The 22,136-nt window shown below is 33.5% G+C and overlaps 2 protein-coding genes across 3 annotated transcripts; both read left to right on the top strand.

Annotated features, from left to right (window-relative positions):
- The first annotated feature begins 420 nt into the window (after positions 1–420).
- LOC134252316 (uncharacterized) lies at positions 421–2,496 on the top strand. Of its 2 annotated transcripts, XR_009988949.1 has the most exons (4): positions 421–756; positions 1,121–1,459; positions 1,569–2,093; positions 2,126–2,496. XR_009988949.1 is itself a non-coding variant. In XM_062734757.1 (3 exons), the coding sequence occupies exons 1-3, from the start codon at positions 465–467 to the stop codon at positions 1,958–1,960; spliced, it is 1,023 nt and encodes a 340-aa protein (XP_062590741.1). In that variant the 5' UTR covers positions 421–464; the 3' UTR covers positions 1,961–2,496. The 2 variants fall into 2 exon arrangements, 1 of the variants encoding a protein (XP_062590741.1); XM_062734757.1 differs by having other exon boundaries at positions 1,569–2,496.
- Positions 2,497–8,066: 5,570 nt separating this feature from the next.
- On the top strand, positions 8,067–21,813 carry LOC134252318 (kelch-like protein 3). Its single transcript, XM_062734759.1, has 3 exons — positions 8,067–8,373; positions 14,541–14,879; positions 21,446–21,813. The coding sequence occupies exons 1-3, from the start codon at positions 8,067–8,069 to the stop codon at positions 21,811–21,813; spliced, it is 1,014 nt and encodes a 337-aa protein (XP_062590743.1).
- The last annotated feature ends 323 nt before the right edge of the window (positions 21,814–22,136 follow it).

The following is a 22,136-nucleotide window of genomic DNA, read 5'->3' as shown; positions in this document are numbered from 1 at the left end:
ATCTCACATGAATTAAAACTTTAAAAAAAATGAAAAAAAATATCTTTTTAACATAAGATTATGTGCACGATTTAAACTTCATGGAGATATTATAACTAAGATTGACATGGTCTGCAGATTTTTCGAACAGCCCTCATACAAATTATTTACGAAAATTCTTTAAGTTTTTTTTTTTATATCTAAAATATAAGGTACAAAATGCATTTTTCGTATAATTGCTCACTTGTTGTTTTCCAGTGGTTTTTTAAATATAGTTTTTTTATCGGTATAAATGTAAGCTTTTGCATATACCAGATAACTTGGGATGAATATCACATATCACGGGCATATTCCACCTAGATTCAGTACTTTTGGTATGTTGTGCCTAGTTTTGATTTGCTTTAATGGGCTTCCATATTTAAAAACCTGTAAACCGTAAACATTCCATTGACTATTGCAAAAACCAAGAAAGAAAGAAAAACAACATGGCTACTGAATCGGAGATCCCCTGTTCTGTACAAGAGGAATACGAACTCCAGAATGAGGAGCGTAGAATATCATTCCCTCCTACTGATGTAATATTGGAGGTAGAAGGAACAGATATACACCTCAACAAACAAATGTTAATGGACAATTCTCCCGTGTTTAAGGTCATGTTTGAGTCTGACTTCAGCGAAAAACACAAAGATAGGATATCACTGCCAGGAAAGAAGTATGCAGATTTTGTAAATTTTTTATATACTTTCTACAACCCGGAACTGTTGGCTCCATTAACCAGTAAGTATTTATCTAGTGTTAATGATTTCATAAACTTTGCAGAATCGCCGTGAGAAGAACTATTATATTGTATAAATCTGTATTGACTGACTGTCCGACTATCACATTCTTAGGTATATTAACTACAAAAGAGGCTAGGTATGAAAATACTTTATACTGGGAGTATCTTTTCAAAACCCAAAATATCGAAGATAATTTACATAAGGAAACTTAAAATTGTTTGATTAGGGGAAAAAATCATGAAATATTCTTTCTTATCACACAGTAATATTGCAGTGTAACTGTTTGTAGATTGATGCGATGATAGCTTTACATGAAAGGTTACAATATCAAGATGATTCTTATTTTATTTTACCATTTAAAGAGAAAAACGTACTAGCAGTTGTATCTCTAGCAGATGAATACCAAATCATGAACCTCAAAGATAAGTGCGAATCATTCATCCTTGAAGATTGCAAACGTGCTTGCGGAGAGGGAAATTATCGAATTGAAACAGAAACTCTTTTGGATTATGCTGCTTGTTCTGAAGAACATAATTTGACTTTGGTTCTTCCCTTGATTAAAGAACTTTGCTCAAAACACAGTTTTGAGTCACTAAAAGAGGCAAACATAGATACGAAGGTTACGGCTGATATGCGGAGAAATATTTTGGAAACTCGATGTGCTTTGATGGAACAAGAGATAGTATCTTCTTTAGATAAAGGTAAAATGAAACTGTAAAATTTAATTCATGATGAACCACATTATTTTTTTTTAAAGAAACGTCTGTCTTCTTTGTTTAATCATAATTTCTGAATTTCTTTTTTTTCCAGGAGAAAAAAATATTTTAAAATTAATGGAACTAGCCTGGGAAGCTCAATATGACTCTAAGATGGAAACATGTGAAAATCGCCTCGTAGCTAATTGCAAATTGTTTATCAAGGAAGCTAGTAGCAAAATAGTTGAAACATTTTCAAAGGAGACAATTATTGATTACATAATCGCTGCTGAAAGATATGAACTGAAAAATCTTTTGTCATGTGCGGTTGAACTAGCATCAAAATGCAATTCCACTGGCTTTAAAAATGGCTGTAAATATAACGAAATTACAAGCCTAACAAAGTACGAAATAGATACTAAACGCCTTAACTTCCTTGAAAAAAATTGTAGAATAGATAACAGCTACAATTTATTTCCACAATGGGGAATGTTTTTATATCACTGATCCTAATACAACCACATCCCAAGAAAAATTCCAGGCATTTTGATATCATTGACAAATGCTTTTTATTTTAAAGGAACTCTATATATTATCTATATATACGTATACTAGAAAGATCTATACAAACATGAAATGTGTACAATACAGCGTGCGTGAGAAAAATGAAAGAAACGATGAAAAATGACAGTGTCATAAATCAAGCAATCAACTCTATCAATAATAAACCCAGTAGATTCTCATAGCTTAACTACCGATAATTTATTTTTAATGTTTAAAATTAAATAATTGTTCGGACTCAAAAACTTTTGAAATTTGAAAACTGTAAAGCACTTGTTCTCAAATACTTAAATATTGCCTAGATGTAAAATTACTGTTAGTGAACAATTCGTAGATCTTTCCTTTACTCGATGTATCACAATTTGATTTCCATTTTTGTATGAATTGATCAATGGGTGTTTGCTTCATTTTAATTAACAACCATTTTTCATTTTCTACATTGTGTGCCATCCACACATAATTTAAACCACATTCTTGAAAAATGTTTTGTATACATTCAATCCATTTAGAACTACAATTAACATTGTTGTACATTGATGAACTCTATAAGACATTATATAAAATATGCATAATTTTGTTTCTTTACATTTCAATAGTTTTCCCTAAAACTGTATCATTCTCATTTAATATTTACACTCTATGGATATCTACCAATCTTTCAATAAATGGAGTAGATGTCTTAAGATGAAGTATGAGATTACAAGATTTTAATTTAAGTTTATCAATAATGTTAACAATTTCAAATCCCCATATCTCGCAACCATAAAGAAGGATAAGGATAACCATTTTATCAAACATATAAATTTGACAATCCATGGACAGATTCAATTCTCGTGCTTTCTTTATTATGGCGTACATAACTCTGGTTACTCTTTGCTCAGTACATTTTCTTGTACTATAAAATGATCCAGTTCTTGAGAAACACACTGCTTAATATTTAAATTCTTTTAAAATTTCAATCTCATTATTATTGTAAGTAAATACTACGTTGGAAGATTGTCTGCCCTTACCAATAATTAAAATTGTTGTTTTATCAACATTCACATTTAATTTCTATTTTTCACAATAGTTTCGAAAACAATTGAGTTGATATTGAAGATCATCCTTAGTTTCAGACATCAATACAGTATCATCTGCATAGAGCATAATCATAATTCTTAAGTATACATCTAGCTTTTGTTCAATTTCTTCAGACAGACTATTCAATCAAATAACATTTTTTTTATGCCCCCGTAAACGAAGTTTCGGGGGAATATAGTTTTTGTCGTGTCCGTCTGTCTGTCTGTCTAGCTGTCTGTCTGTCTCTCTGTTTGTCCGAAAAATCTTTAACCTTGCCCATAACTTTTGATTTAGTGGAGCTATGACAATCATATTTCACATGTGTATTCCTTGTGACAAGACCTTTTTCGGGGTACCATCAAATTTGACCTTTTGACCTTGACCTTGGAGTTTGACACACTTTTACACAAAAATTTTGAATATTTACTTTGGCCATATCTCTTGAACAGTAAACACCAGAACATTAATACTTGACATATATATTGTTTGTGTAAAGACCTTTCATTTGATTCCAACAACCTTGACCTTTTGACCTTGACCTTGGAGATTTTTGTACTTATAAAAAAACTTTAACCTTGGCTATAACTTTTGAACAAAAAGTGCTATGGCATAAATACTTCACATATATAATCCTTGTGAAAAGACGCTTCATAAGATACCAAGAACCTTGACCCTTTGACCTTGATCTTGGAGTTAGACCTACTTTAAAAAAAACAACCTTGACCATAATTTTTGCAGGGTTATGACTAGGGCTTTCATACTTCACATATGTATTCCTTGTGACAAGACCTTTCATTTTATACCAAGAACCTTGACCTTTTGACCTTGACCTATGATTTTTACCCACTTTTACACAAAAAATCCAAACTTTTACTTTGACTTACTTTTATCAATTCTTATTGGCAAAAACTTTCATTTGAAATCAACAATTTTTACCTTTTGACCTTGACCTTGGAGATTTTTGTACTTACGAAAAACTTTAACCTTGGTCATAACTTTTGAACGGTAATGGCTAGGGCTTTCATATTTCAAATGTGTAATCCATGTGACAAGACCTTTCATTGGATATCAAAAACCTTTGACCTTGGAGTTTCATCTTCTTTTTACAAACTAAAACCTTGGTCATAACTTTTGAACGGTGAGGGCCAGCGCTTTTATACTTCCCATATGTAATCTGTGAGACAAGGCCTTTCTTTAGAAACCAACAACCTTTACCCTTTAACCTTGACCCCAGAGTCTGTCCTACTTTAGAAATGTTAACCATGGTCATTACCCTTGAATAGGTGATGCTAGTGTTTTATATTTCACATTTGTATTTCTTGTGAAAAAGGCCTTTCTTTAGGTACCAACATATTTGATCTGCATTTGAGAAAGCTTAACCTTCGCTATGTTGCCATACGGGGGCATCAGTGGTTCACAAACACATCTTGTTTCTATTAAGAATTCTTCTAAGTCATTAAGATACAATGCAAAGAGAAGAGAAGACAAATTTTCACCTGGGTCAGAGGTACTGCTACTATTAGCAGGGCTATGATGATTATATTGTGGTAATGCAATAATTCTTTGTCTGGTTTCTTCCTTGGTATTATGCTGATAATCGAAGTAAGGACGCATTTTTCAGAATTGTAAATTACAAGACCATTTATTGGGTAAGGGATACCCTGGGTAGGGGTGGGGTGTTAATGTATTAATGATTATTTACTGGAAATGATTTAATTCTTTGCATGAAATTTTCTCCTTGGTATTAATCAAACATTTATAATGAGCAAATTAGCAAGTTTATTATTTCAAAAATTGTAATTGTGTGGCGCCAGGGTCAAGGGTTCCTGAGGGATGGAGCACTACTAATTTTATAGTGGAAATGCATTTGTTCTTTGTTCCTTTGCTCTGCCTCTAGGTATCAAGTGAGATTTACAGACAGTAAGCTACATTAATAGTAGTTTTCATCATCTCTGATTTGCGACAGACGTTTTGATCAGTATTGTTAGCTGCCTCTAAAAACTGACTTCTAAATCTCTCCGTAGAGAATGAATGCTGTTATTTTCATGAATCATTAAGGTTTTTTCTCATATAATCACCTAGCTATAGAGCTCCAAATGCCACATCGCTCAACTATGCACCGGTAAATAAAAAGAATCCTGAGAAACGATTAAATATTTTTTTATTTAGGAATGAATAGCACTTTATGGGATACCAAAAGAAATAGTGTGCTAAAAATTCAAGCATCTGCTGTGAGTAGTTTCTGAGAAAATTTTCACGAAAACTTGGTATGGACAGACGCACAGATAAAGAGAAAATTGACATCTGGATTTTAGCAAAAAACACCATTTGTCATAACAAGACAAAGGGTGTGCTAAAATTTCAATCATCTTCGATGAGTAGTATTGAGAAAACCAAATGACGAACAGACGCATAGCGACGAGGACAGGCGATCTCTCTCTCTCTTTTTTTTTTTTTTTTAGTAAAAAGTCAATTAGATGCAAATATATACAGCCTATAATTAATACTGGGAATTAAAATTATGTACAAGTATGATTATTTATTATTTTCATGGGATCCTTGTCCTTGTTTGTTTTTTTTTATTTGAACACCGGGATCTACAAGCCGAGGTTCTTTGTTACCAAATACTACCTGTATGATTGGGTTCCCTGCACCTGGTTCCGAAACCAAGTTCTTATTGTAGTGTACTCGGTACCTCACCCTTATTCAGGACTACTATACGTAAGGGATACAAGACGAAGATGGTCTAATATGTAAGATACGGGACTGGAACAAGGTGCGAAGCACCGAGTCTCAGTCCCGTTTCTGACATAATAGACCATCTGAGTTTTGTATCTTACTTAAGGTCAGACGACACGTTCCTCAAAAATATATAATTTTTCCTAAGAATTTGTCGTTGATTTAAAGGTACTTAAACAAGTTTCCTCACAAAAATTTAGGGTACCTTACCAGGCATTTGGACAAGATACCACAGGGTCATATTTCTTATATAACCCTTATGAGTAATCTCTTGAATTGTCTATATCACAATTTTGGGTGTACTTATTACTAAAAACATTTTTAAAACAATGTAGAAATCAGAAGAGAATGACAAATATTAATATTTTTTGATATAGTACCAAGAGAAACAGGACATATGTTTGAGGAACGTGTCGTCTGACCTTAAAACATTTTTTCAATGCACTTTTGTATTGCTATTGTCATAATATGATACTTGTGACGGTGACCAAACCAGATGGATGGGGCGCTTAAGGGTTTCAGATATTTCTTTCAAAGGGATGAATAGATTTTGATTTAAAAACCTTTATTGAACCCCAATCATATATTATTTATCATTGCGACACTCTACGGACGCATTAAGAAGAGCTGAGCAACTTCATGATAATAAGCGATTCTGAGAGTATTGTGAAGGATCTTTTTTTAACGTGTGAAGATTGTAAGTGACCATTAGGCAAATAAATTCCAGGAATTAAAGAGCCGTTTTTGTCCCTTGGATATTGAAAGCACCACATCTTTACGTAAACGAATTTGGAAATATATTGTGAAATTAAAATTTCCGGTAAAAAAAATCAGAGTTGTACGGGATATATTAACAGGTCGAGTGTAAAATTGTCCTAATGTAATGTTCTACAATGAACCACTTTACGTGGATTTATTTGGATGTGTTTTCGGAAAAATCACAAGTTTAAGATAAGTGCTTCAATATCGGTTGTTTCACAATCAGTGACCTGTCTGGACGGAGTGTAAATTCTACTGGATTTCTGAGATACTCCTATTTTGAAGTTTCGTTGCATAAATTGGTTTCTTTAAAGTTTAAACTGGATTACGAGATGTTGATTGCTCCATTGCTTGAATTGGATTACGAGATTGTTGATTTCTATATAAAATGCATAATGTTTGTTTATTTTCTGCCTTATTCATTCGCTGTGCAAAATCCTTTGTTTCACACAGTCCAGTATTATTTTGGAGTACAATATTAGATATAATATTGTACTCCTGACAATAATATTGGACTATACCTAGTACCCTCTTTGAAATACGAGACTGTAGAAACAAAAGAATGACGTCACAAAAATGTTTTTACTTGCACTACACTACAATTTCTTGGCTGACCATTTACCGGCGCTCTGTACCCTAGCCTTACTTTTATTTCACTATTTTAATTCTTCTGTTCTAATATTACCTCTTATCTTCTTTTCAACTTCCCACTTCTTCCACGGGTTTCAGAATGAACGAGACTGCCTCTGCAGCCTTTTATATAGCCAAGGGCTATACCATTCGAACAGGGGTGAACAGGCTCTTGGACTATTCAGGTATAGGCCCATTGCCTTATTCATTACTCATTACACATTTATGATTTTCAAAAATATATGAAACTCATCTAAGTACAATTTAGTAAAAAGCTCTCGAGTTTGGTGAATATTCTAAAAGGGGTTAAACTCAAAGGCCCAGGTCAAAAGATAAAAAAAAATTCCACGGAATGGTCTCGGCACGATAAATGCACATTTGACGTGTAAACGTTCTTTTTTCTGTCTTTGAAATAATTCCAATTTTGAACCAAACTTTGTAACATGAAAGTTGCAGCTCATATTGTTTAACATGTTTTGGGTTTTACAAGAAGTTATTCACAAGTTTTGTTGCTGTAAGCTAAACAAGTGCATGCCGTTTTTAAACTACCATCTCGAGCAGATATATACTTTTCTTTTAATAATATGGTGCTTAAAGTGCAAATCAATGTTTTCATGGAAGGTTTATCTTTTTAATGCTAGTAAGAAAGTTATCTATATATATGTATACTAAATCAACATTGAAACTTAGCAAATCGTGCATATAATTCTATCTGTACTGTCGTTAAATAAATAAATGCATGACAACCTTGATAAATAAATCCTGTGCAGAGCCCCGTTTCCGAACCGGTATTTCTATTGATTTTTTCAGTTCAATGCATTTAGAATCTTTCTACCTTTACAATACACGAAAAGCTGGAGAAAACATGGCCACTGAATGCAAGCTCGACTTTGAATCGGAGGATTCATCTCAAAGCACAGAAATCGAAGCTCAAAGTGAGCCACCTAAAACAGCCTTCCCTCCCACTGACGTCATACTAGAGGTAGAAGGGGTGGATTTACACCTCAATAAACAGGTGTTAATTGACAATTCACCCGTGTTTAAGGCCATGTTTGAATCCGACTTTAGTGAAAAATACAAAGAAAGAGTGCCACTGCCAGAAAAAAAGTACAGCGATTTTGTGAATTTTCTATGCACTTTTTATAACCCTGAATGTTTGGCTCCTATAACCGGTAGGTGTTGTTCTTGTTTACCTGGTTTTTATTTATTTGTTTGTTTGCATCGCCTTTAAATCGGAACTGTTTTTAAAATAAACTTTTCTTTTATCTGTATCTTCGTCCGTTGTATTATGACATGTAAAAATCTGTATCTCTTGCCATCTACTACACACTGAATGATATTATTTGCAACACAAACTTTGAAATACAACCCACTGTTACTTCAGTTCTTGTTTACCCATTATCAGATAACAAATAACAGTTGATTGAACATGTGCAGTTACGGGTTTAATAGATTTTAGGAATTTAATTTAACTTAAGGTAGAACCTATGTCGGAAATGTTTTTGTCACAAGATTTTTAAACTTTCCAAAATGATAAATTAGTACTTGCTTATCAATCAGTTAAAAGCTCATGATACCTTAATTGCCTTGTCAAGAAGAGAATATGAACAATCACAAAAATATCTCTCAAACATCGTCGTTTAGATTTTATTAACTGAACAATATTAAGAAACATTTCTCAAGAATAATTTCTTTTTATTCAATTGACATAAAAGATCAGTCCACATTAAAAAAAATTGGCAAATATACTCTGTTTTTTTCAGTCAATTTTCCACCTTTATTTGTAAATATTTTCAGAAGTCTTTGTCACAATGTTTTCAATCTTTAATATGATAAAGAACATACCCAAAGAAATTTAAAAAGTGATTGAAATTTATACCTTTTGCCTCTAACTAATGAGAGAGAGGCTATTTACCGAGGCTAATATTCTTGGCCTTTATGCACTTACATGGGATTTAATTATTAAATGACTGTGTGGGGTTACTTTAAGATGAAAAATGTTTATCAAAAATTGAAATTTTTATCTAAAAAGATATTTTATAGAAAAATTGTAATCAAACACCAAGAATATGAATAAGTAACAAATAATTATGAAAGGAATGCACATCATTTCAATATAGATATCACAAAAAAATCACACATGGAACACATCTACAACACGTACGACTTCATCAGGATATTACACTATTAAGTTGGCAACTGAAGAATTCTTAGGATTTTTACATTCCTTCAAAATAGTTACATACCATTCACATTATTACAGTAAATGGTAAACATTGTACATGTAAGTTAATTACACAAAATAGTTTTGGATTTGTCAACTTTATTAAGGTCAAGATCTAGTAAATGAAAGGTGCCTACAGGTTTCTCTAATTTCATAAATATATTGTCATTAAGCATTATAAACCTAAAAAATATGAATTGAATTAAGATTATTTCAGCATGATTTTAAATTGAATTCCACCGTGAATTTCAAAAGGTAGTATTATCTTCCATTTCTATTGAAGCTGTAAAGTACGGGAAAAAGTGACATTGAAATAATTATGACGTCATAATGGATCTAGTACAGGCTAAACACATTCACTAGTTATGATGTCATACGACGTTTTTGTGCTTTTGCAATTCTTTGCAGTCTTTGGTTGCTTTTGTCAAGTGCATCTTATTGTAAATTTGTTTTAGTTTAAAACTATGGATTCAAATTTCATAATCTCTTTCAATTTAAGACAAACGTGGATAAATAAATTTTTTGATTTTTAAATATTGTGTTTAGATATTCCTACACGCTGTCTTTTTCACTCATTTTTCAAATGATAGGGTGACCATTGGGTACTAATCTTTTTTATTGTTAAATCTTTCTTTGAAATAGTGTAAACTACTCCCAAAATAATGCCTTTCAATTTGTTAGGTGTCGAAATGTCAATCAAACATCATTGATAATTTGTTGAATTTTGGCCAAACAGAACATTGGTTGTTTTAAGTACTTGTCGCCAAGGACGGTACCATTTTTGAAGCTCATTATATCATTTTTGTTCATTGAAATCCATCTGCCCATGTTTCTATAAAACAGACATTGGTTTTGTAAATTTCACATATATCAGTAAATATTTCTTTCGGATTCTTAACGAGATTTAAAATAGCTTTAATGAAGCGCTTAATTTCAGTCTAATTAAGGTCTTCCGTTCTTCACGGAAGACCTTATAGTGATTCTATTGTTTCTTATTATTATTATTCTTTTTTTTTAGACAAAATTTTGTGCAGGCGATTTCTCAAAAATTATTCGGCGGATTTCAATGAAAATTTCAGAAATTATAGGTCATTATATGAATTTTATATAAAATTCCGTTTGTTGGAAACATTGCTACCAGTGCTAAGTTATGGGCAATTTCCTGATTTTAAAATGCAATTTTGTCTTTAAATGTTCTCGAAAACGGCTCAAGATATTAACTGGAGACTTGTTAAGAATGATAGACCATGAGTTATAGATGTGCAATTTTGACTTCGTTTGTGTCGTCAGTACTTCCGGTCGCTACTGGAAGTGAATTCAAAATATGTACTTTTTCAATTTTTTTTGTTTTTCAATATTTTTTCTTTTATATAATTAATGGTAATTAAGACCCTGCTGGAAATGCCTAATATATAATTTATTTAAGAATTGATCAATCCACACACTAGATATTCGCATTTAAAAATCTGAGGCGTGTCAAAGATGGCGGCGGTCTCCGTAAACTCCGCCATGAAGCAAGTCGGGTTCTAGAAGGTCAGCTGAGCGTTTAGATGAACGAAACTTCTACAAAAAGATTTATGAAATGTAAAGGATTCTTTAGATTGCTACATCGCAATTACGTTGCACTGAGTATAGTTTTAATATGAGGTTTCCTCAAACGTCTATTGAAATTGCTTTTGCCTGCATCTCAAAGTAGAATACAACACTACAGTACAAGTGGAAATACGATAACTACAACCTTTTCTTTTGCACCAGGGAAAACTTATCCTAAACCATGGTTATAAGTAATAGCATTTCAAGAAACTTGCCTTACTTAACATTCACCATGTTTCTGAAGTATTACTTGACTTCTGTTTATTTTTCCACTCCGGCTTGTGACATATTAAATGAATAGAAAAAGGCAAAAATAAGAAGAACAGTTTTTTGAAAGATTGTTTATTAAAGGTAATATAAATATTCTTGTAATAACTGCAAGTTATGGAACATAACTCGTATCAAATTCCTTGAGCGTCAGAGGGCGGCTGACTTTTTTGGCAGTGAAACATTCCAGTCTTTTCATGAACGTGTAGCTCATCTCCACTTTGTGGGTAAACACGATACAAAATTCGTGGAGAATCTTACCGAATTCATTACTTTAGTGTTACTTGGCCGTATACGATATCATATTTGTACAATGTGATAAATATACTTTCTAACGCTCGAAATTCCGGTCATAAGAACATACATTTCTAACAGTATCATAGATTATCTATCTTAAAAATTACTGTTAAAACTGAAGTAACAAATTCCGATGTGATCATCTTGAGCAAAGTTTAGCAAGCTAGCTCTTATTTTATAATTCAAACTGAATTTTTTTTAAAAAATGTAATTTCTGTTGGAATCAAAAAAGCAATCTCGCGATAATCGAATGTTAAATTTGAAGTGGGTTCCCATAGGTGTAATGGGTACCGCATTGGATGGCGACCCCGGTTCGATCCGCCGTGTGTCCGATTTATAAAATCACTTTTTTCAGTTTGATTTTAATTTTTTTCTGAATCGGACGGAAGACCTCTCGTTGCTCGCAACGAGTTTCTTTCTAGTTTTACTTTACTTATTCTTTTCCATTTATTATTAATGCAGTGTCTCGAATAGTCCTTGTTTCTAGCTTCTCACAATGAAACAGTGTGATGAAAAGAGCTCACATAAACCGTAATCAATTCATTAAAGATTCAATAATGAGAGGTCAAGCTGGATGTCATATAATTTCTATGTTGTATGTCATAGAGCTCAAGACATTATTTATTGAACAGCCTTCGTATGTTACAATCGCCTATCAAAAGTTTGAGGAGCAATACAAAAACCTTCTATCCTTCTGTATTCAATAATCCAGAAGTGAAAAGGAATAAAATTTACATATAGATTACATGATCAGTACGCACTGGTAAAGCAGGTAACATTGTCTTCGTTAGTAGGCTCATTATAGAAATTGTATTTTCGAAGAATGTGGATTAAATTCTACAAGTAGTAATCTAGCTAATACTCAAAGTTCCCTTTCTAATAACGAAATTTCTCAAAATCCTATGTCAGTTTTCAATATTTTTTTATATCCAAAGCAACCAAAATGAATTTTAGTATATTTGTATTGGATTCCGAAACCACACAAAAATCCTTACACAGTTACAATGCGGGTTCCAGTAAATGTTCAACCAAGCCTCTATCTTTATTCCTCACTAAAACGTTTACAGAAGCGAATGAGAAACTTCAAGACCAGTGTGTAAAAATATATTCGAGAAGCGATGTAGAAGCTTAAAAATTCCAAGGAACTTTTGTCAAATTTGAACTCACAGGATTTTAACAAAATCAACAGCTTAAACATTTACAATTTTCAACTTTATATACGACCATTCCCCACAATAAATTAAAGCCCTCGTTTTTTGATATCATTGACAGCTGCTTTTTTTTATGAAAACGGAAATCTTAATTTAGCCATTCCTTGTCTTTGGTTATTTGCAGAATTATTTCGTTAAAAACATTCTGATTGTACATACAACTACTCTGAAGTTGACATAAAAAAGATGCTTGAGTTTCTGATTGACATGTGTGGATTTTGGAGACCAGATTTTCCAACAATTCCATTGGTATCAATTACGCCCCCTTATTAGCAGACCTAATTTTGTATTCATGAGAAGCAGAATTTGTTCAAAATTTAAACTTTAAAAGTAGAAAACACCCTCTGTGGCCTTCAACTCGACATCTTAATATATCGACGACGTATTGGCAATTAACAATGATAACTTTCATTTTTATGTCGATACGATATATCGAGCTTGAAATAAAAGATATCACAAAGTCTGACACATCTATTTCATACTTGGATATTTGACATGTAAAAGACGTTAATGATAATCTATAAAGCAAGATCTATGACAAAGGTAAAGAATTTTAACTTTTCTTTTCTATCGTCAACTGCCTTATGCATCAATATACCTTCATCACCTGCATACGGAGTTAACATCTCCCAGTAGATTCGATACGATATATTCCCGTACACTGAGACAAAATTTTATATATCTCAGTTGATTTGTTTATCATAGAGCATGCTTTACATATGTGCAATTTCTAAAACGTGATAAATCATTGAAAAGCAAGTTGATGAAACAAGAATATCAACAGTCTCGTTTAAAGTCTTCATTTCGTAAGTTCTATGGTCGATACAATGACCTTGTCTGCAAATACAATTTATCATTGCGTCAAATGCTGAGCGACGTTTTTCATACTAATTGTTAGTCCATTATTCATATACTGAATTGACAACGGATTTTTTCCCGTTATATGCTGATCATGACAAGGAGCACACGGTGGGTGTAACTGGTCAGCAGGGGATGCTCACTCCTCCATGGCACCTGATCCCACCTCTGATGTTTTGAAGGTCCGTGTTTGCTCTGTTCCTATTTTGTATTGCTTTATGGACTTTGATACTGAATACTGTTCGTTATCTCCATATCCTTCCTCTTACTGAAAAAGATGTTAATGTTGATCTAACAACCAAGTTCTTTGATAAAATTGTTGACTCTAACTTTTCTATCGTCAACTTCCTTTACTTATGCAGCAATATACCAGCATCACCTGTATACGCAGTTTATTTTAGCTCAGTTGATTCGATCCGCAAGAGCATGCTCTACGTATGAAAAATTTCTAAACGAGGTAAATTATTGACAAATAATTTGATGAAGCAAGAATATCATGTAAACGAGCAGTCTCGTTTAAAGTCATCATTTCGTAAGTTCTATGATCGATAAAATGACCCTGTCAGCAAATACAACTTATCATTGAGTCAAATGCAGACATTTTTCATACTAACTTATTATTGGTCCATTACTTAAACATTTAATTGACGACGGATTTTCCGTTCTTTCCTGAACATAAGGAACACATGGCGGATGTGACTGGTTGGCAGGGGATGCTCACTCCTCCATGGCACCTGATCCCACCTCTGATGTTTTGGAGGTCCGTGTTTGCTCTGTTCCTATTTTGTATTGTTGTATGGTCTTTGATATTGAATACTGTTCGTTATCTCCATATCCTTCATTTCATATATTTCATGTAAGTATGCATAAAAATTTGAATTATTTACAGAGAAAAACGTACTAGAGGTAGCATCCTTGGCAGATGAATACCAAATCATGGACCTCAAAGAGAAATGCGAATCATTCATCCTAGAAAATTGCAAACGTACAAATGAAGAGAAAGGCTATTGCATTCAATCTGAAACGCTTGTAAATTATGCTGCTTGCGCCGAAAAACATAACATGGTCTTGGCTCTTCCATTGATAATGAACCTTTGCTCAAAAAAACCCAGCGAGTCATTAAAAAGGGGAGGCATTGAGAGAAAAGTTAGCACTGAGTCTCAAAGAAAAATTTGGGATATTCGACTAACTTTTGCGGAACAAGAAATATCATCTATTTTGGACAATGGTAACTGTTTATTGTAAGATATAGACACAAGGAGAGATTATGCAAAAATAAGGTGTCTGTCGTATGTCTATCTGTAAACAATTTCTTAGAATGTTACTTTCTAATAGTTTTGAAGCAGACTACATTGAGATACACAATTCTTTGCATGAGTTTTTGATTTTGACGAACAGTCTTGCCATTGTTACTAAAAATTACGAATTTCTGCAAAATTCTTTCATAATAATACTCCTCCTGTACAGTTTTGGTTTGATTTACAGTGTATTTATAACTTGGCACACATGAAGACTAAATTTACCTACACATTCTAGTGCATTTTTTAAAAATATTGAATGATGTTGCCATGGCTACTAAAAAAGAAATTTCTGACTTTTCTCCTAAAGTGTTACTCCTTTTACAGTTTTGTTTAATTTCAACATAACATGACACACAGAAAAATATTTAGTGCATCGATTATTAGAATTTGAATTTTTTGTGAGGTACTTTAAAAATACCACTTCTCTTTCAGTTTTAGTTCGATTTTAATATAACCTGGCACACAAGTAGACTGCCCTAAGATACATGATTTTTTAAAAATCAATTTTTGCTTCTTGAGTGTTTTTGTCATGGTTATTAAAATTAGAATTATTTGAGCAATACTTTCAAAGAGGTACTATTTTTTACGTCTCCTAGAGCAAAACATGGACTTTGTAATTATAATTAAAGGGAAGGCGAGGGTAGCATTAAAGTGACCTCCATGCTTACCATGCCTCTAGTTTTATTACTTTTTAGCTCAGTTGAGCTGAGAGCTCACGTGAGCCTTTCTGATCACCCGTTGTCCTTTTCACATGTTCGACTTCTTCTTATAAAAACCACACGTCTAATTTTAACCAAACATAGTACAAAGTATCCTTGAGTAGAGGGGATTTAAAATTGTTAAAATGAAGGACCAAGTCCCCGTTCAAGGGGAGATAATCAAGAAAAGACGAAAAAGGGTAGGGTCTTTTAAACATCTACTTAAGAACCACTGGACCAGAAAAGCTAAATCTTAAGTGTAAAGCATCCTGAGAAAGTCACCTCACCTCACCTCACCTCACCTGTCCTCTTCGTGCCCGCTGGCACATAAGGTCCCAGAGAAAGTGTAGAATCTAAATTGTTCAAATTATGACCCCCGGGACAGGATATGGCCACAATCGGTGATGCAATTTTTACAAATGACATGTATAGGAAAAATCTTTAAAATTCTGGGCTAGAAAAGCTAAAACTTATGTAGAAGCATCCTAAGGAGGGCTAGATTTTAAATTGTTCAAAGCATGACTCCAAATATAGGGAATCCAAGTTTTACATTGAAATGTGTAGGAAAAAACTTTAAAAATCTTCTTCACAAGAACCACTGCGCAAGAAAAGTTAAAATTTATATCGAAGCATCCTTGTGTAGTGTACATTTTAAATTGCACAAATCATGACACCAGGGGTAGGATAGGGTTACAATAAGGAATTCAAGTTTTACATAGAAAGGAAAATCTTTAAAAATCTGCTACTCATGAACCATGGAAAAGCTGACACTTATGTGGAAGCACCCTGGTATAATGTTCTTCTAGTTCACCAGTGGAATGGTATGTTTTATTATCCTAATTCTAATAATTCTATATATATAAATAAACACGACTGATGAAGGCCGGTAACACGGTTGAAATATTTCGAAAAGTGTTTTAAAGTTTTTGATTATATATATATATATATATATATATATATATATATATATATATAAAACAGAAAAAAATCCACAGTGCTCGGTAGTTTACAGGTAAATCTTTTAAAAAAAGAAACACGAAAACCTTAAATTTAGCTTAAGCGCTTTCATTTCAAATCTTCAGAAGCTTTATAATACGTAACATAGCAACATAACGTCATAACGTCATAATAAGTGGAACATTACATACAAACGTCTATTGTGACGTCATAGTCAAACTTTGCGGGAAAAATGTAGAATGAAAATAATAAGTACAATTTTTACAACAAATATGCTTAATTGTTCAGTCTAGGTTTGAACATATGTATAAAATGTTTTTCTTTCTCACGTCTCTGAATATCACTTTCACTTGAAAGTTTGTAAAAAGGAAATATAGTGAATTGTTTATTTCCACAAGTATCCAAATGTTCACTCAGAGGGATTTGCCGATATTCCGGAGAGTTAATATGTTGTCGGTGGACACGCACCCGGGCACGCAATTGATTGCTCGTTTCCCCGATATAAAATTCTTGGCATCCAGCACACGTAATTACATATATTACATTTTTAGTGGCACAAGACATGTTTGCATTGACTGTGAATTGTCTTCCATTAAAGTCATAAGTTGATCGTTCCATTATATGTGCACACGTCCCGCAACGCGCGTCTTCACACTTGGTCACTTTGTAACTATTCTTAAAATGGGACGAACACAGAATTCTTCTAAGATTCTTGGGCTGTCGTCTGCTGTTAATAAATTTTACATCTCTATATATTTGTTGTGTTTACCGGTCCGTTTTGAGAACGACGTTAAGTTGGTGTACTACGGAGGTCAAATTATGATTCCTTGGATTGTGGGTATGTACAAATGGAATTATATCCGTTTTATTTTCCTTGGTTTTTGTAGAGAGTAATTCTGACCGTTCGTATCCTTTGGCTTTCAATATCCCGTTATCTATCAGGTTTTGAGGATATCCTTGTTTTAAAAGGTATAACTTGAGTTCTTTTAGTCGGATATCTCTGGTGCTTTCGTCACTAACGATGGCACATAAAAGTCTAGCCAGATTGTATGGAATTGCTGTTTTTGTGTGATGAGGGTGACAGGAACCAAAATGTAAATACTGGTGGGTGTCAGTTGACTTGTAGAAGATATCCGTTGAAAGTTTTGTATCTTCTTTGATGACAAGAACGTCAAGGAAAGGTAATTTTGTATCGCTGCTTTACATGGTAAATTTAATGTTGGAATCTAAGTTGTTTAATAATTGGTGGAAAATTGATAGTCTCTCATTGTTGTCATTCCACAGAATGAAACAGTCATCTAAATACCGTTTCCACTTTGATGTTATAGCTTCAGCATCCTCTTCTCCCCACAGAGTGACTAGTCGTTGATGGAGTTTTTGCTCGAGGTATCCCAACGTTAAAGTGGCATACGTGGGAGCCACTTTTGTTCCCAGCGCTGTTCCTTTGGTTTGAATAAAATGCTCTATTCCGAAGGCAAACGTATTGTTTTGCAGTATAATTCTTAGTCCCTCTAAGATGAATTCTTGCTCAAAACGATCCTGTAGTAAGTCTGGGTATCTCTCAATCCAGTATTTAACCGCTTTAATACCCAAGTCTACGGGTATATTTGTGTATAAATTCACGACGTCGAATGACACCAGTTTCGTATCACGTTGAATATTTTCTGGTAGGTGGTTGATAAAATCTATATCATCTCTTATAAAACTGGGAACCTTTTCACAATAAGGCTTTAATAAAATGTCTAACAAGTGACTAAGTCTTTGAGTTGAACAATTAGGCCCCCCTACGATTGGCCGAGAAGAGAGGTCTTCAGGATTTAGACAGCAAATATATTCTCCTTTCTGAGCTTGTATGGCGTTTTTGATTTCTGATGACTTGTGTACTTTTGGTAATCCGTAAAATTGACTCTCTTTTGTTTCAAAGTTTGTGAGATAGTCCTTCTCCTTAGCAGTGATATCTCCCGAGGATGGCCCACTGACAAGTTGTTTTATCTTTGCTAAAGTTTTTGTCTCGTGATTTGCATTAATACTCCCATAGTAGTTAGGGTCCTGTAGCATATTCAAAATCTTACGTTCGTAATATGTTTTATTCATGATGACTACCCCGCCTCCTTTGTCGGCTTCCTTGATAACTATACTTTCGTTATTATGTAAGTCATTTAAAGCTTTTTGCTCTTCTTTTGTGAGATTAGATCTAATATTTTTCTTAATATTAGGTAGGTTAATATTATCTAGGGTTTCACATACCGTATCTAGAGTTCGATTTCTACCTCGTTTTGGAATAAAGTGGGATTTATTTCTAACAAGGTCCTCTGGTTCCTCATTTTCACTATCTTCTGTTGATTCGTCGTTATTCTCGTAAAAGTATTCCCTTAGTCGTAGTCGCCTTGTATATTCCTTTACGTCCGTTTTAAGTTCTTGGTTATTCATACGTTATGTGGGTGTATATTTCAAGCCTCTAGATAATAAATTTTTCTCTGCTTTAGTTAATATCCTATCTGAAAGATTAAACACTTTAGGATCAACTTCTACTGATTCCTTGGTTTTATTTGTTTCTTCAACATCAACTAGATTTGCGTTGTCTGTTGATATAATTGTGGTATGTGCCTCTGTCCTTGGTTTGGCTTGCCGCCTCCTAAAAAATAGTGCCGCACACCACGTCCAATGAAAGTTGTTTTTTCATTTCTATAAATGTTGGAGGGTTTGTACCGTCTAATAATCCGTTGGTGATGGTGGTTATTATTTTGTAGGTGGTTAATTCTTTGTTGGTAATTCGTCTTAAAGATATGGTTTTTCGGATAGGAGTGGGGCGAATTTCGTCTCGCGTTATTAAACGTTGTCCATCGAGTGTAATGGCGATGTAGCCTTTGTTTTGGGGGCAATGCTTGGTTTGCTTTCTGATTTCTCGTGGCATTGGGATTCATACAAGCTCAGAAAGGAGAATATATTTGCTGTCTAAATCCTGAAGACCTCTCTTTTCGGCCAATCGTAGGGGGGCCTAATTGTTCAACTCAAAGACTTAGTCACTTGTTAGACATTTTATTACAGCCTTATTGTGAAAAGGTTCCCAGTTTTATAAGAGATGATATAGATTTTATCAACCACCTACCAGAAAATATTCAACGTGATACGAAACTGGTGTCATTCGACGTCGTGAATTTATACACAAATATATCCGTAGACTTGGGTATTAAAGCGGTTAAATACTGGATTGAGAGATACCCAGACTTACTACAGGATCGTTTTGAGCAAGAATTCATCTTAGAGGGACTAAGAATTATACTGCAAAACAATACGTTTGCCTTCGGAATAGAGCATTTTATTCAAACCAAAGGAACAGCGTTGGGAACAAAAGTGGCTCCCACGTATGCCACTTTAACGTTGGGCTACCTCGAGCAAAAACTCCATCAACGACTAGTCACTCTGTGGGGAGAAGAGGATGCTGAAGCTATAACATCAAAGTGGAAACGATTTTTAGATGACTGTTTCATTCTGTGGAATGACAACAATGAGAGACTATCAATTTTCCACCAATTATTAAACAACTTAGATTCCAACATTAAATTTACCATGTAAAGCAGCGATACAAAATTACCTTTCCTTGACGTTCTTGTCATCAAAGAAGATACAAAACTTTCAACGGATATCTTCTACAAGTCAACTGACACCCACCAGTATTTACATTTTGGTTCCTGTCACCCTCATCACACAAAAACAGCAATTCCATACAATCTGGCTAGACGTTTATGTGCCATCGTTAGTGACGAAAGCACCAGAGATATCCGACTAAAAGAACTCAAGTTATACCTTTTAAAACAAGGATATCCTCAAAACCTGATAGATAACGGGATATTGAAAGCCAAAGGATACGAACGGTCAGAATTACTCTCTACAAAAACCAAGGAAAATAAAACGGATATAATTCCATTTGTACATACCCACAATCCAAGGAATCATAATTTGACCTCCGTAGTACACCAACTTAACGTCGTTCTCAAAACGGACCGGTAAACACAACAAATATATAGAGATGTAAAATTTATTAACAGCAGACGACAGCCCAAGAATCTTAGAAGAATTCTGTGTTCGTCCCATTTTAAGAATAGTTACAAAGTGACCAAGTGTGAAGACGCGCGTTGCGGGACGTGTGCACATATAATGGAACGATCAACTTATGACTTTAATGGAAGACAATTCACAGTCAATGCAAACATGTCTTGTGCCACTAAAAATGTAATATATGTAATTACGTGTGCTGGATGCCAAGAATTTTATATCGGGGAAACGAGCAATCAATTGCGTGCCCGGGTGCGTGTCCACCGACAACATATTAACTCTCCGGAATATCGGCAAATCCCTCTGAGTGAACATTTGGATACTTGTGGAAATAAACAATTCACTATATTTCCTTTTTACAAACTTTCAAGTGAAAGTGATATTCAGAGACGTGAGAAAGAAAAACATTTTATACATATGTTCAAACCTAGACTGAACAATTAAGCATATTTGTTGTAAAAATTGTACTTATTATTTTCATTCTACATTTTTCCCGCAAAGTTTGACTATGACGTCACAATAGACGTTTGTATGTAATGTTCCACTTATTATGACGTTATGACGTTATGTTGCTATGTTACGTATTATAAAGCTTCTGAAGATTTGAAATGAAAGCGCTTAAGCTAAATTTAAGGTTTTCGTGTTTCTTTTTTTAAAAGATTTACCTATATATATATATATATATATATATATATATATATATATATATATATATATATATATATATATATATATATATATATATATATATTCTAATCCTTATAATAATCCTTTTATTTTAGGAGAAGAAAATATTTTAAAGTTAATGGAATTAGCATGGGAAGATCAACACGAAGACAAGATGGAGAAATGCGAGAACCGTCTAGTGGCTATTTGTCGACAATGTAAAGATGATACATGTGAAATGATTGGAACCTTTACTAGAAAAACACTTTTAGATTACATAATCGCTGCTGAAAAATACGAACTGAAAAACCTCCTGTCTTCTGCAATCGAACTAGCCTCTAAATATTCTTCTTATAACTTGAAGAATGAGGAGAAGTATAACAAAATTTCAAGTTTAACAAAATACAAAATAGACACTCAACGCCTTAGTCTCCTAGAGTCTAATTATGGTTATCATATCAGTTACAGTAATAAACTCTCATAAACTTCTTGCAATGAAGTTTTGATGACTACTCCGAATGGTAGATAAACAAAATTACGTTCAGCTCACCTGAGGTTCAAGTGAACATTTCTGATCAAAATTTGTCAATTGTCTGTCGTTTTCGTTAGCGTTGATGTCGGAAACTTTTTTAAATTTCATTTTCTTTTCAAGAGCCACTGGACCAATTTCAACAAAACTTGCCACAAAGTATCCTTGGGTGAAGGGGATTCATTTTTTTTAAATGAAGGATCAACCCCTCTTCAAAGGGAAAATAAATATGAATAAATGAAAAATGAAGGGCATCTTTTTAAGAAATCCTCTTAGGA

Source organism: Saccostrea cucullata, unplaced genomic scaffold, assembly GCF_032062105.1.
Source record: "Saccostrea cucullata isolate Sc308-1 unplaced genomic scaffold, CSIRO_AGI_Scuc_v1 ctg1688, whole genome shotgun sequence".
In the NCBI taxonomy this organism is placed as follows: domain Eukaryota; kingdom Metazoa; phylum Mollusca; class Bivalvia; order Ostreida; family Ostreidae; genus Saccostrea; species Saccostrea cuccullata.
This window is presented reverse-complemented; position numbering and strand designations above follow the sequence as displayed.

Excerpts from the sequence above, each read along its gene's own strand:
- LOC134252318 (XM_062734759.1), top strand. The coding sequence starts at position 8,067 with ATGGCCACTGAATGCAAGCTCGACTTTGAATCGGAGGATTCATCTCAA. Across the intron at positions 8,374-14,540 it reads ATGTTTGGCTCCTATAACCG|AGAAAAACGTACTAGAGGTA; the intron begins GTAGGTGTTGTT and ends AATTATTTACAG. Across the intron at positions 14,880-21,445 it reads ATCATCTATTTTGGACAATG|GAGAAGAAAATATTTTAAAG; the intron begins GTAACTGTTTAT and ends CTTTTATTTTAG.
- LOC134252316 (XM_062734757.1), top strand. The coding sequence starts at position 465 with ATGGCTACTGAATCGGAGATCCCCTGTTCTGTACAAGAGGAATACGAA. Across the intron at positions 757-1,120 it reads ACTGTTGGCTCCATTAACCA|AGAAAAACGTACTAGCAGTT; the intron begins GTAAGTATTTAT and ends TACCATTTAAAG. Across the intron at positions 1,460-1,568 it reads AGTATCTTCTTTAGATAAAG|GAGAAAAAAATATTTTAAAA; the intron begins GTAAAATGAAAC and ends TTTTTTTTCCAG.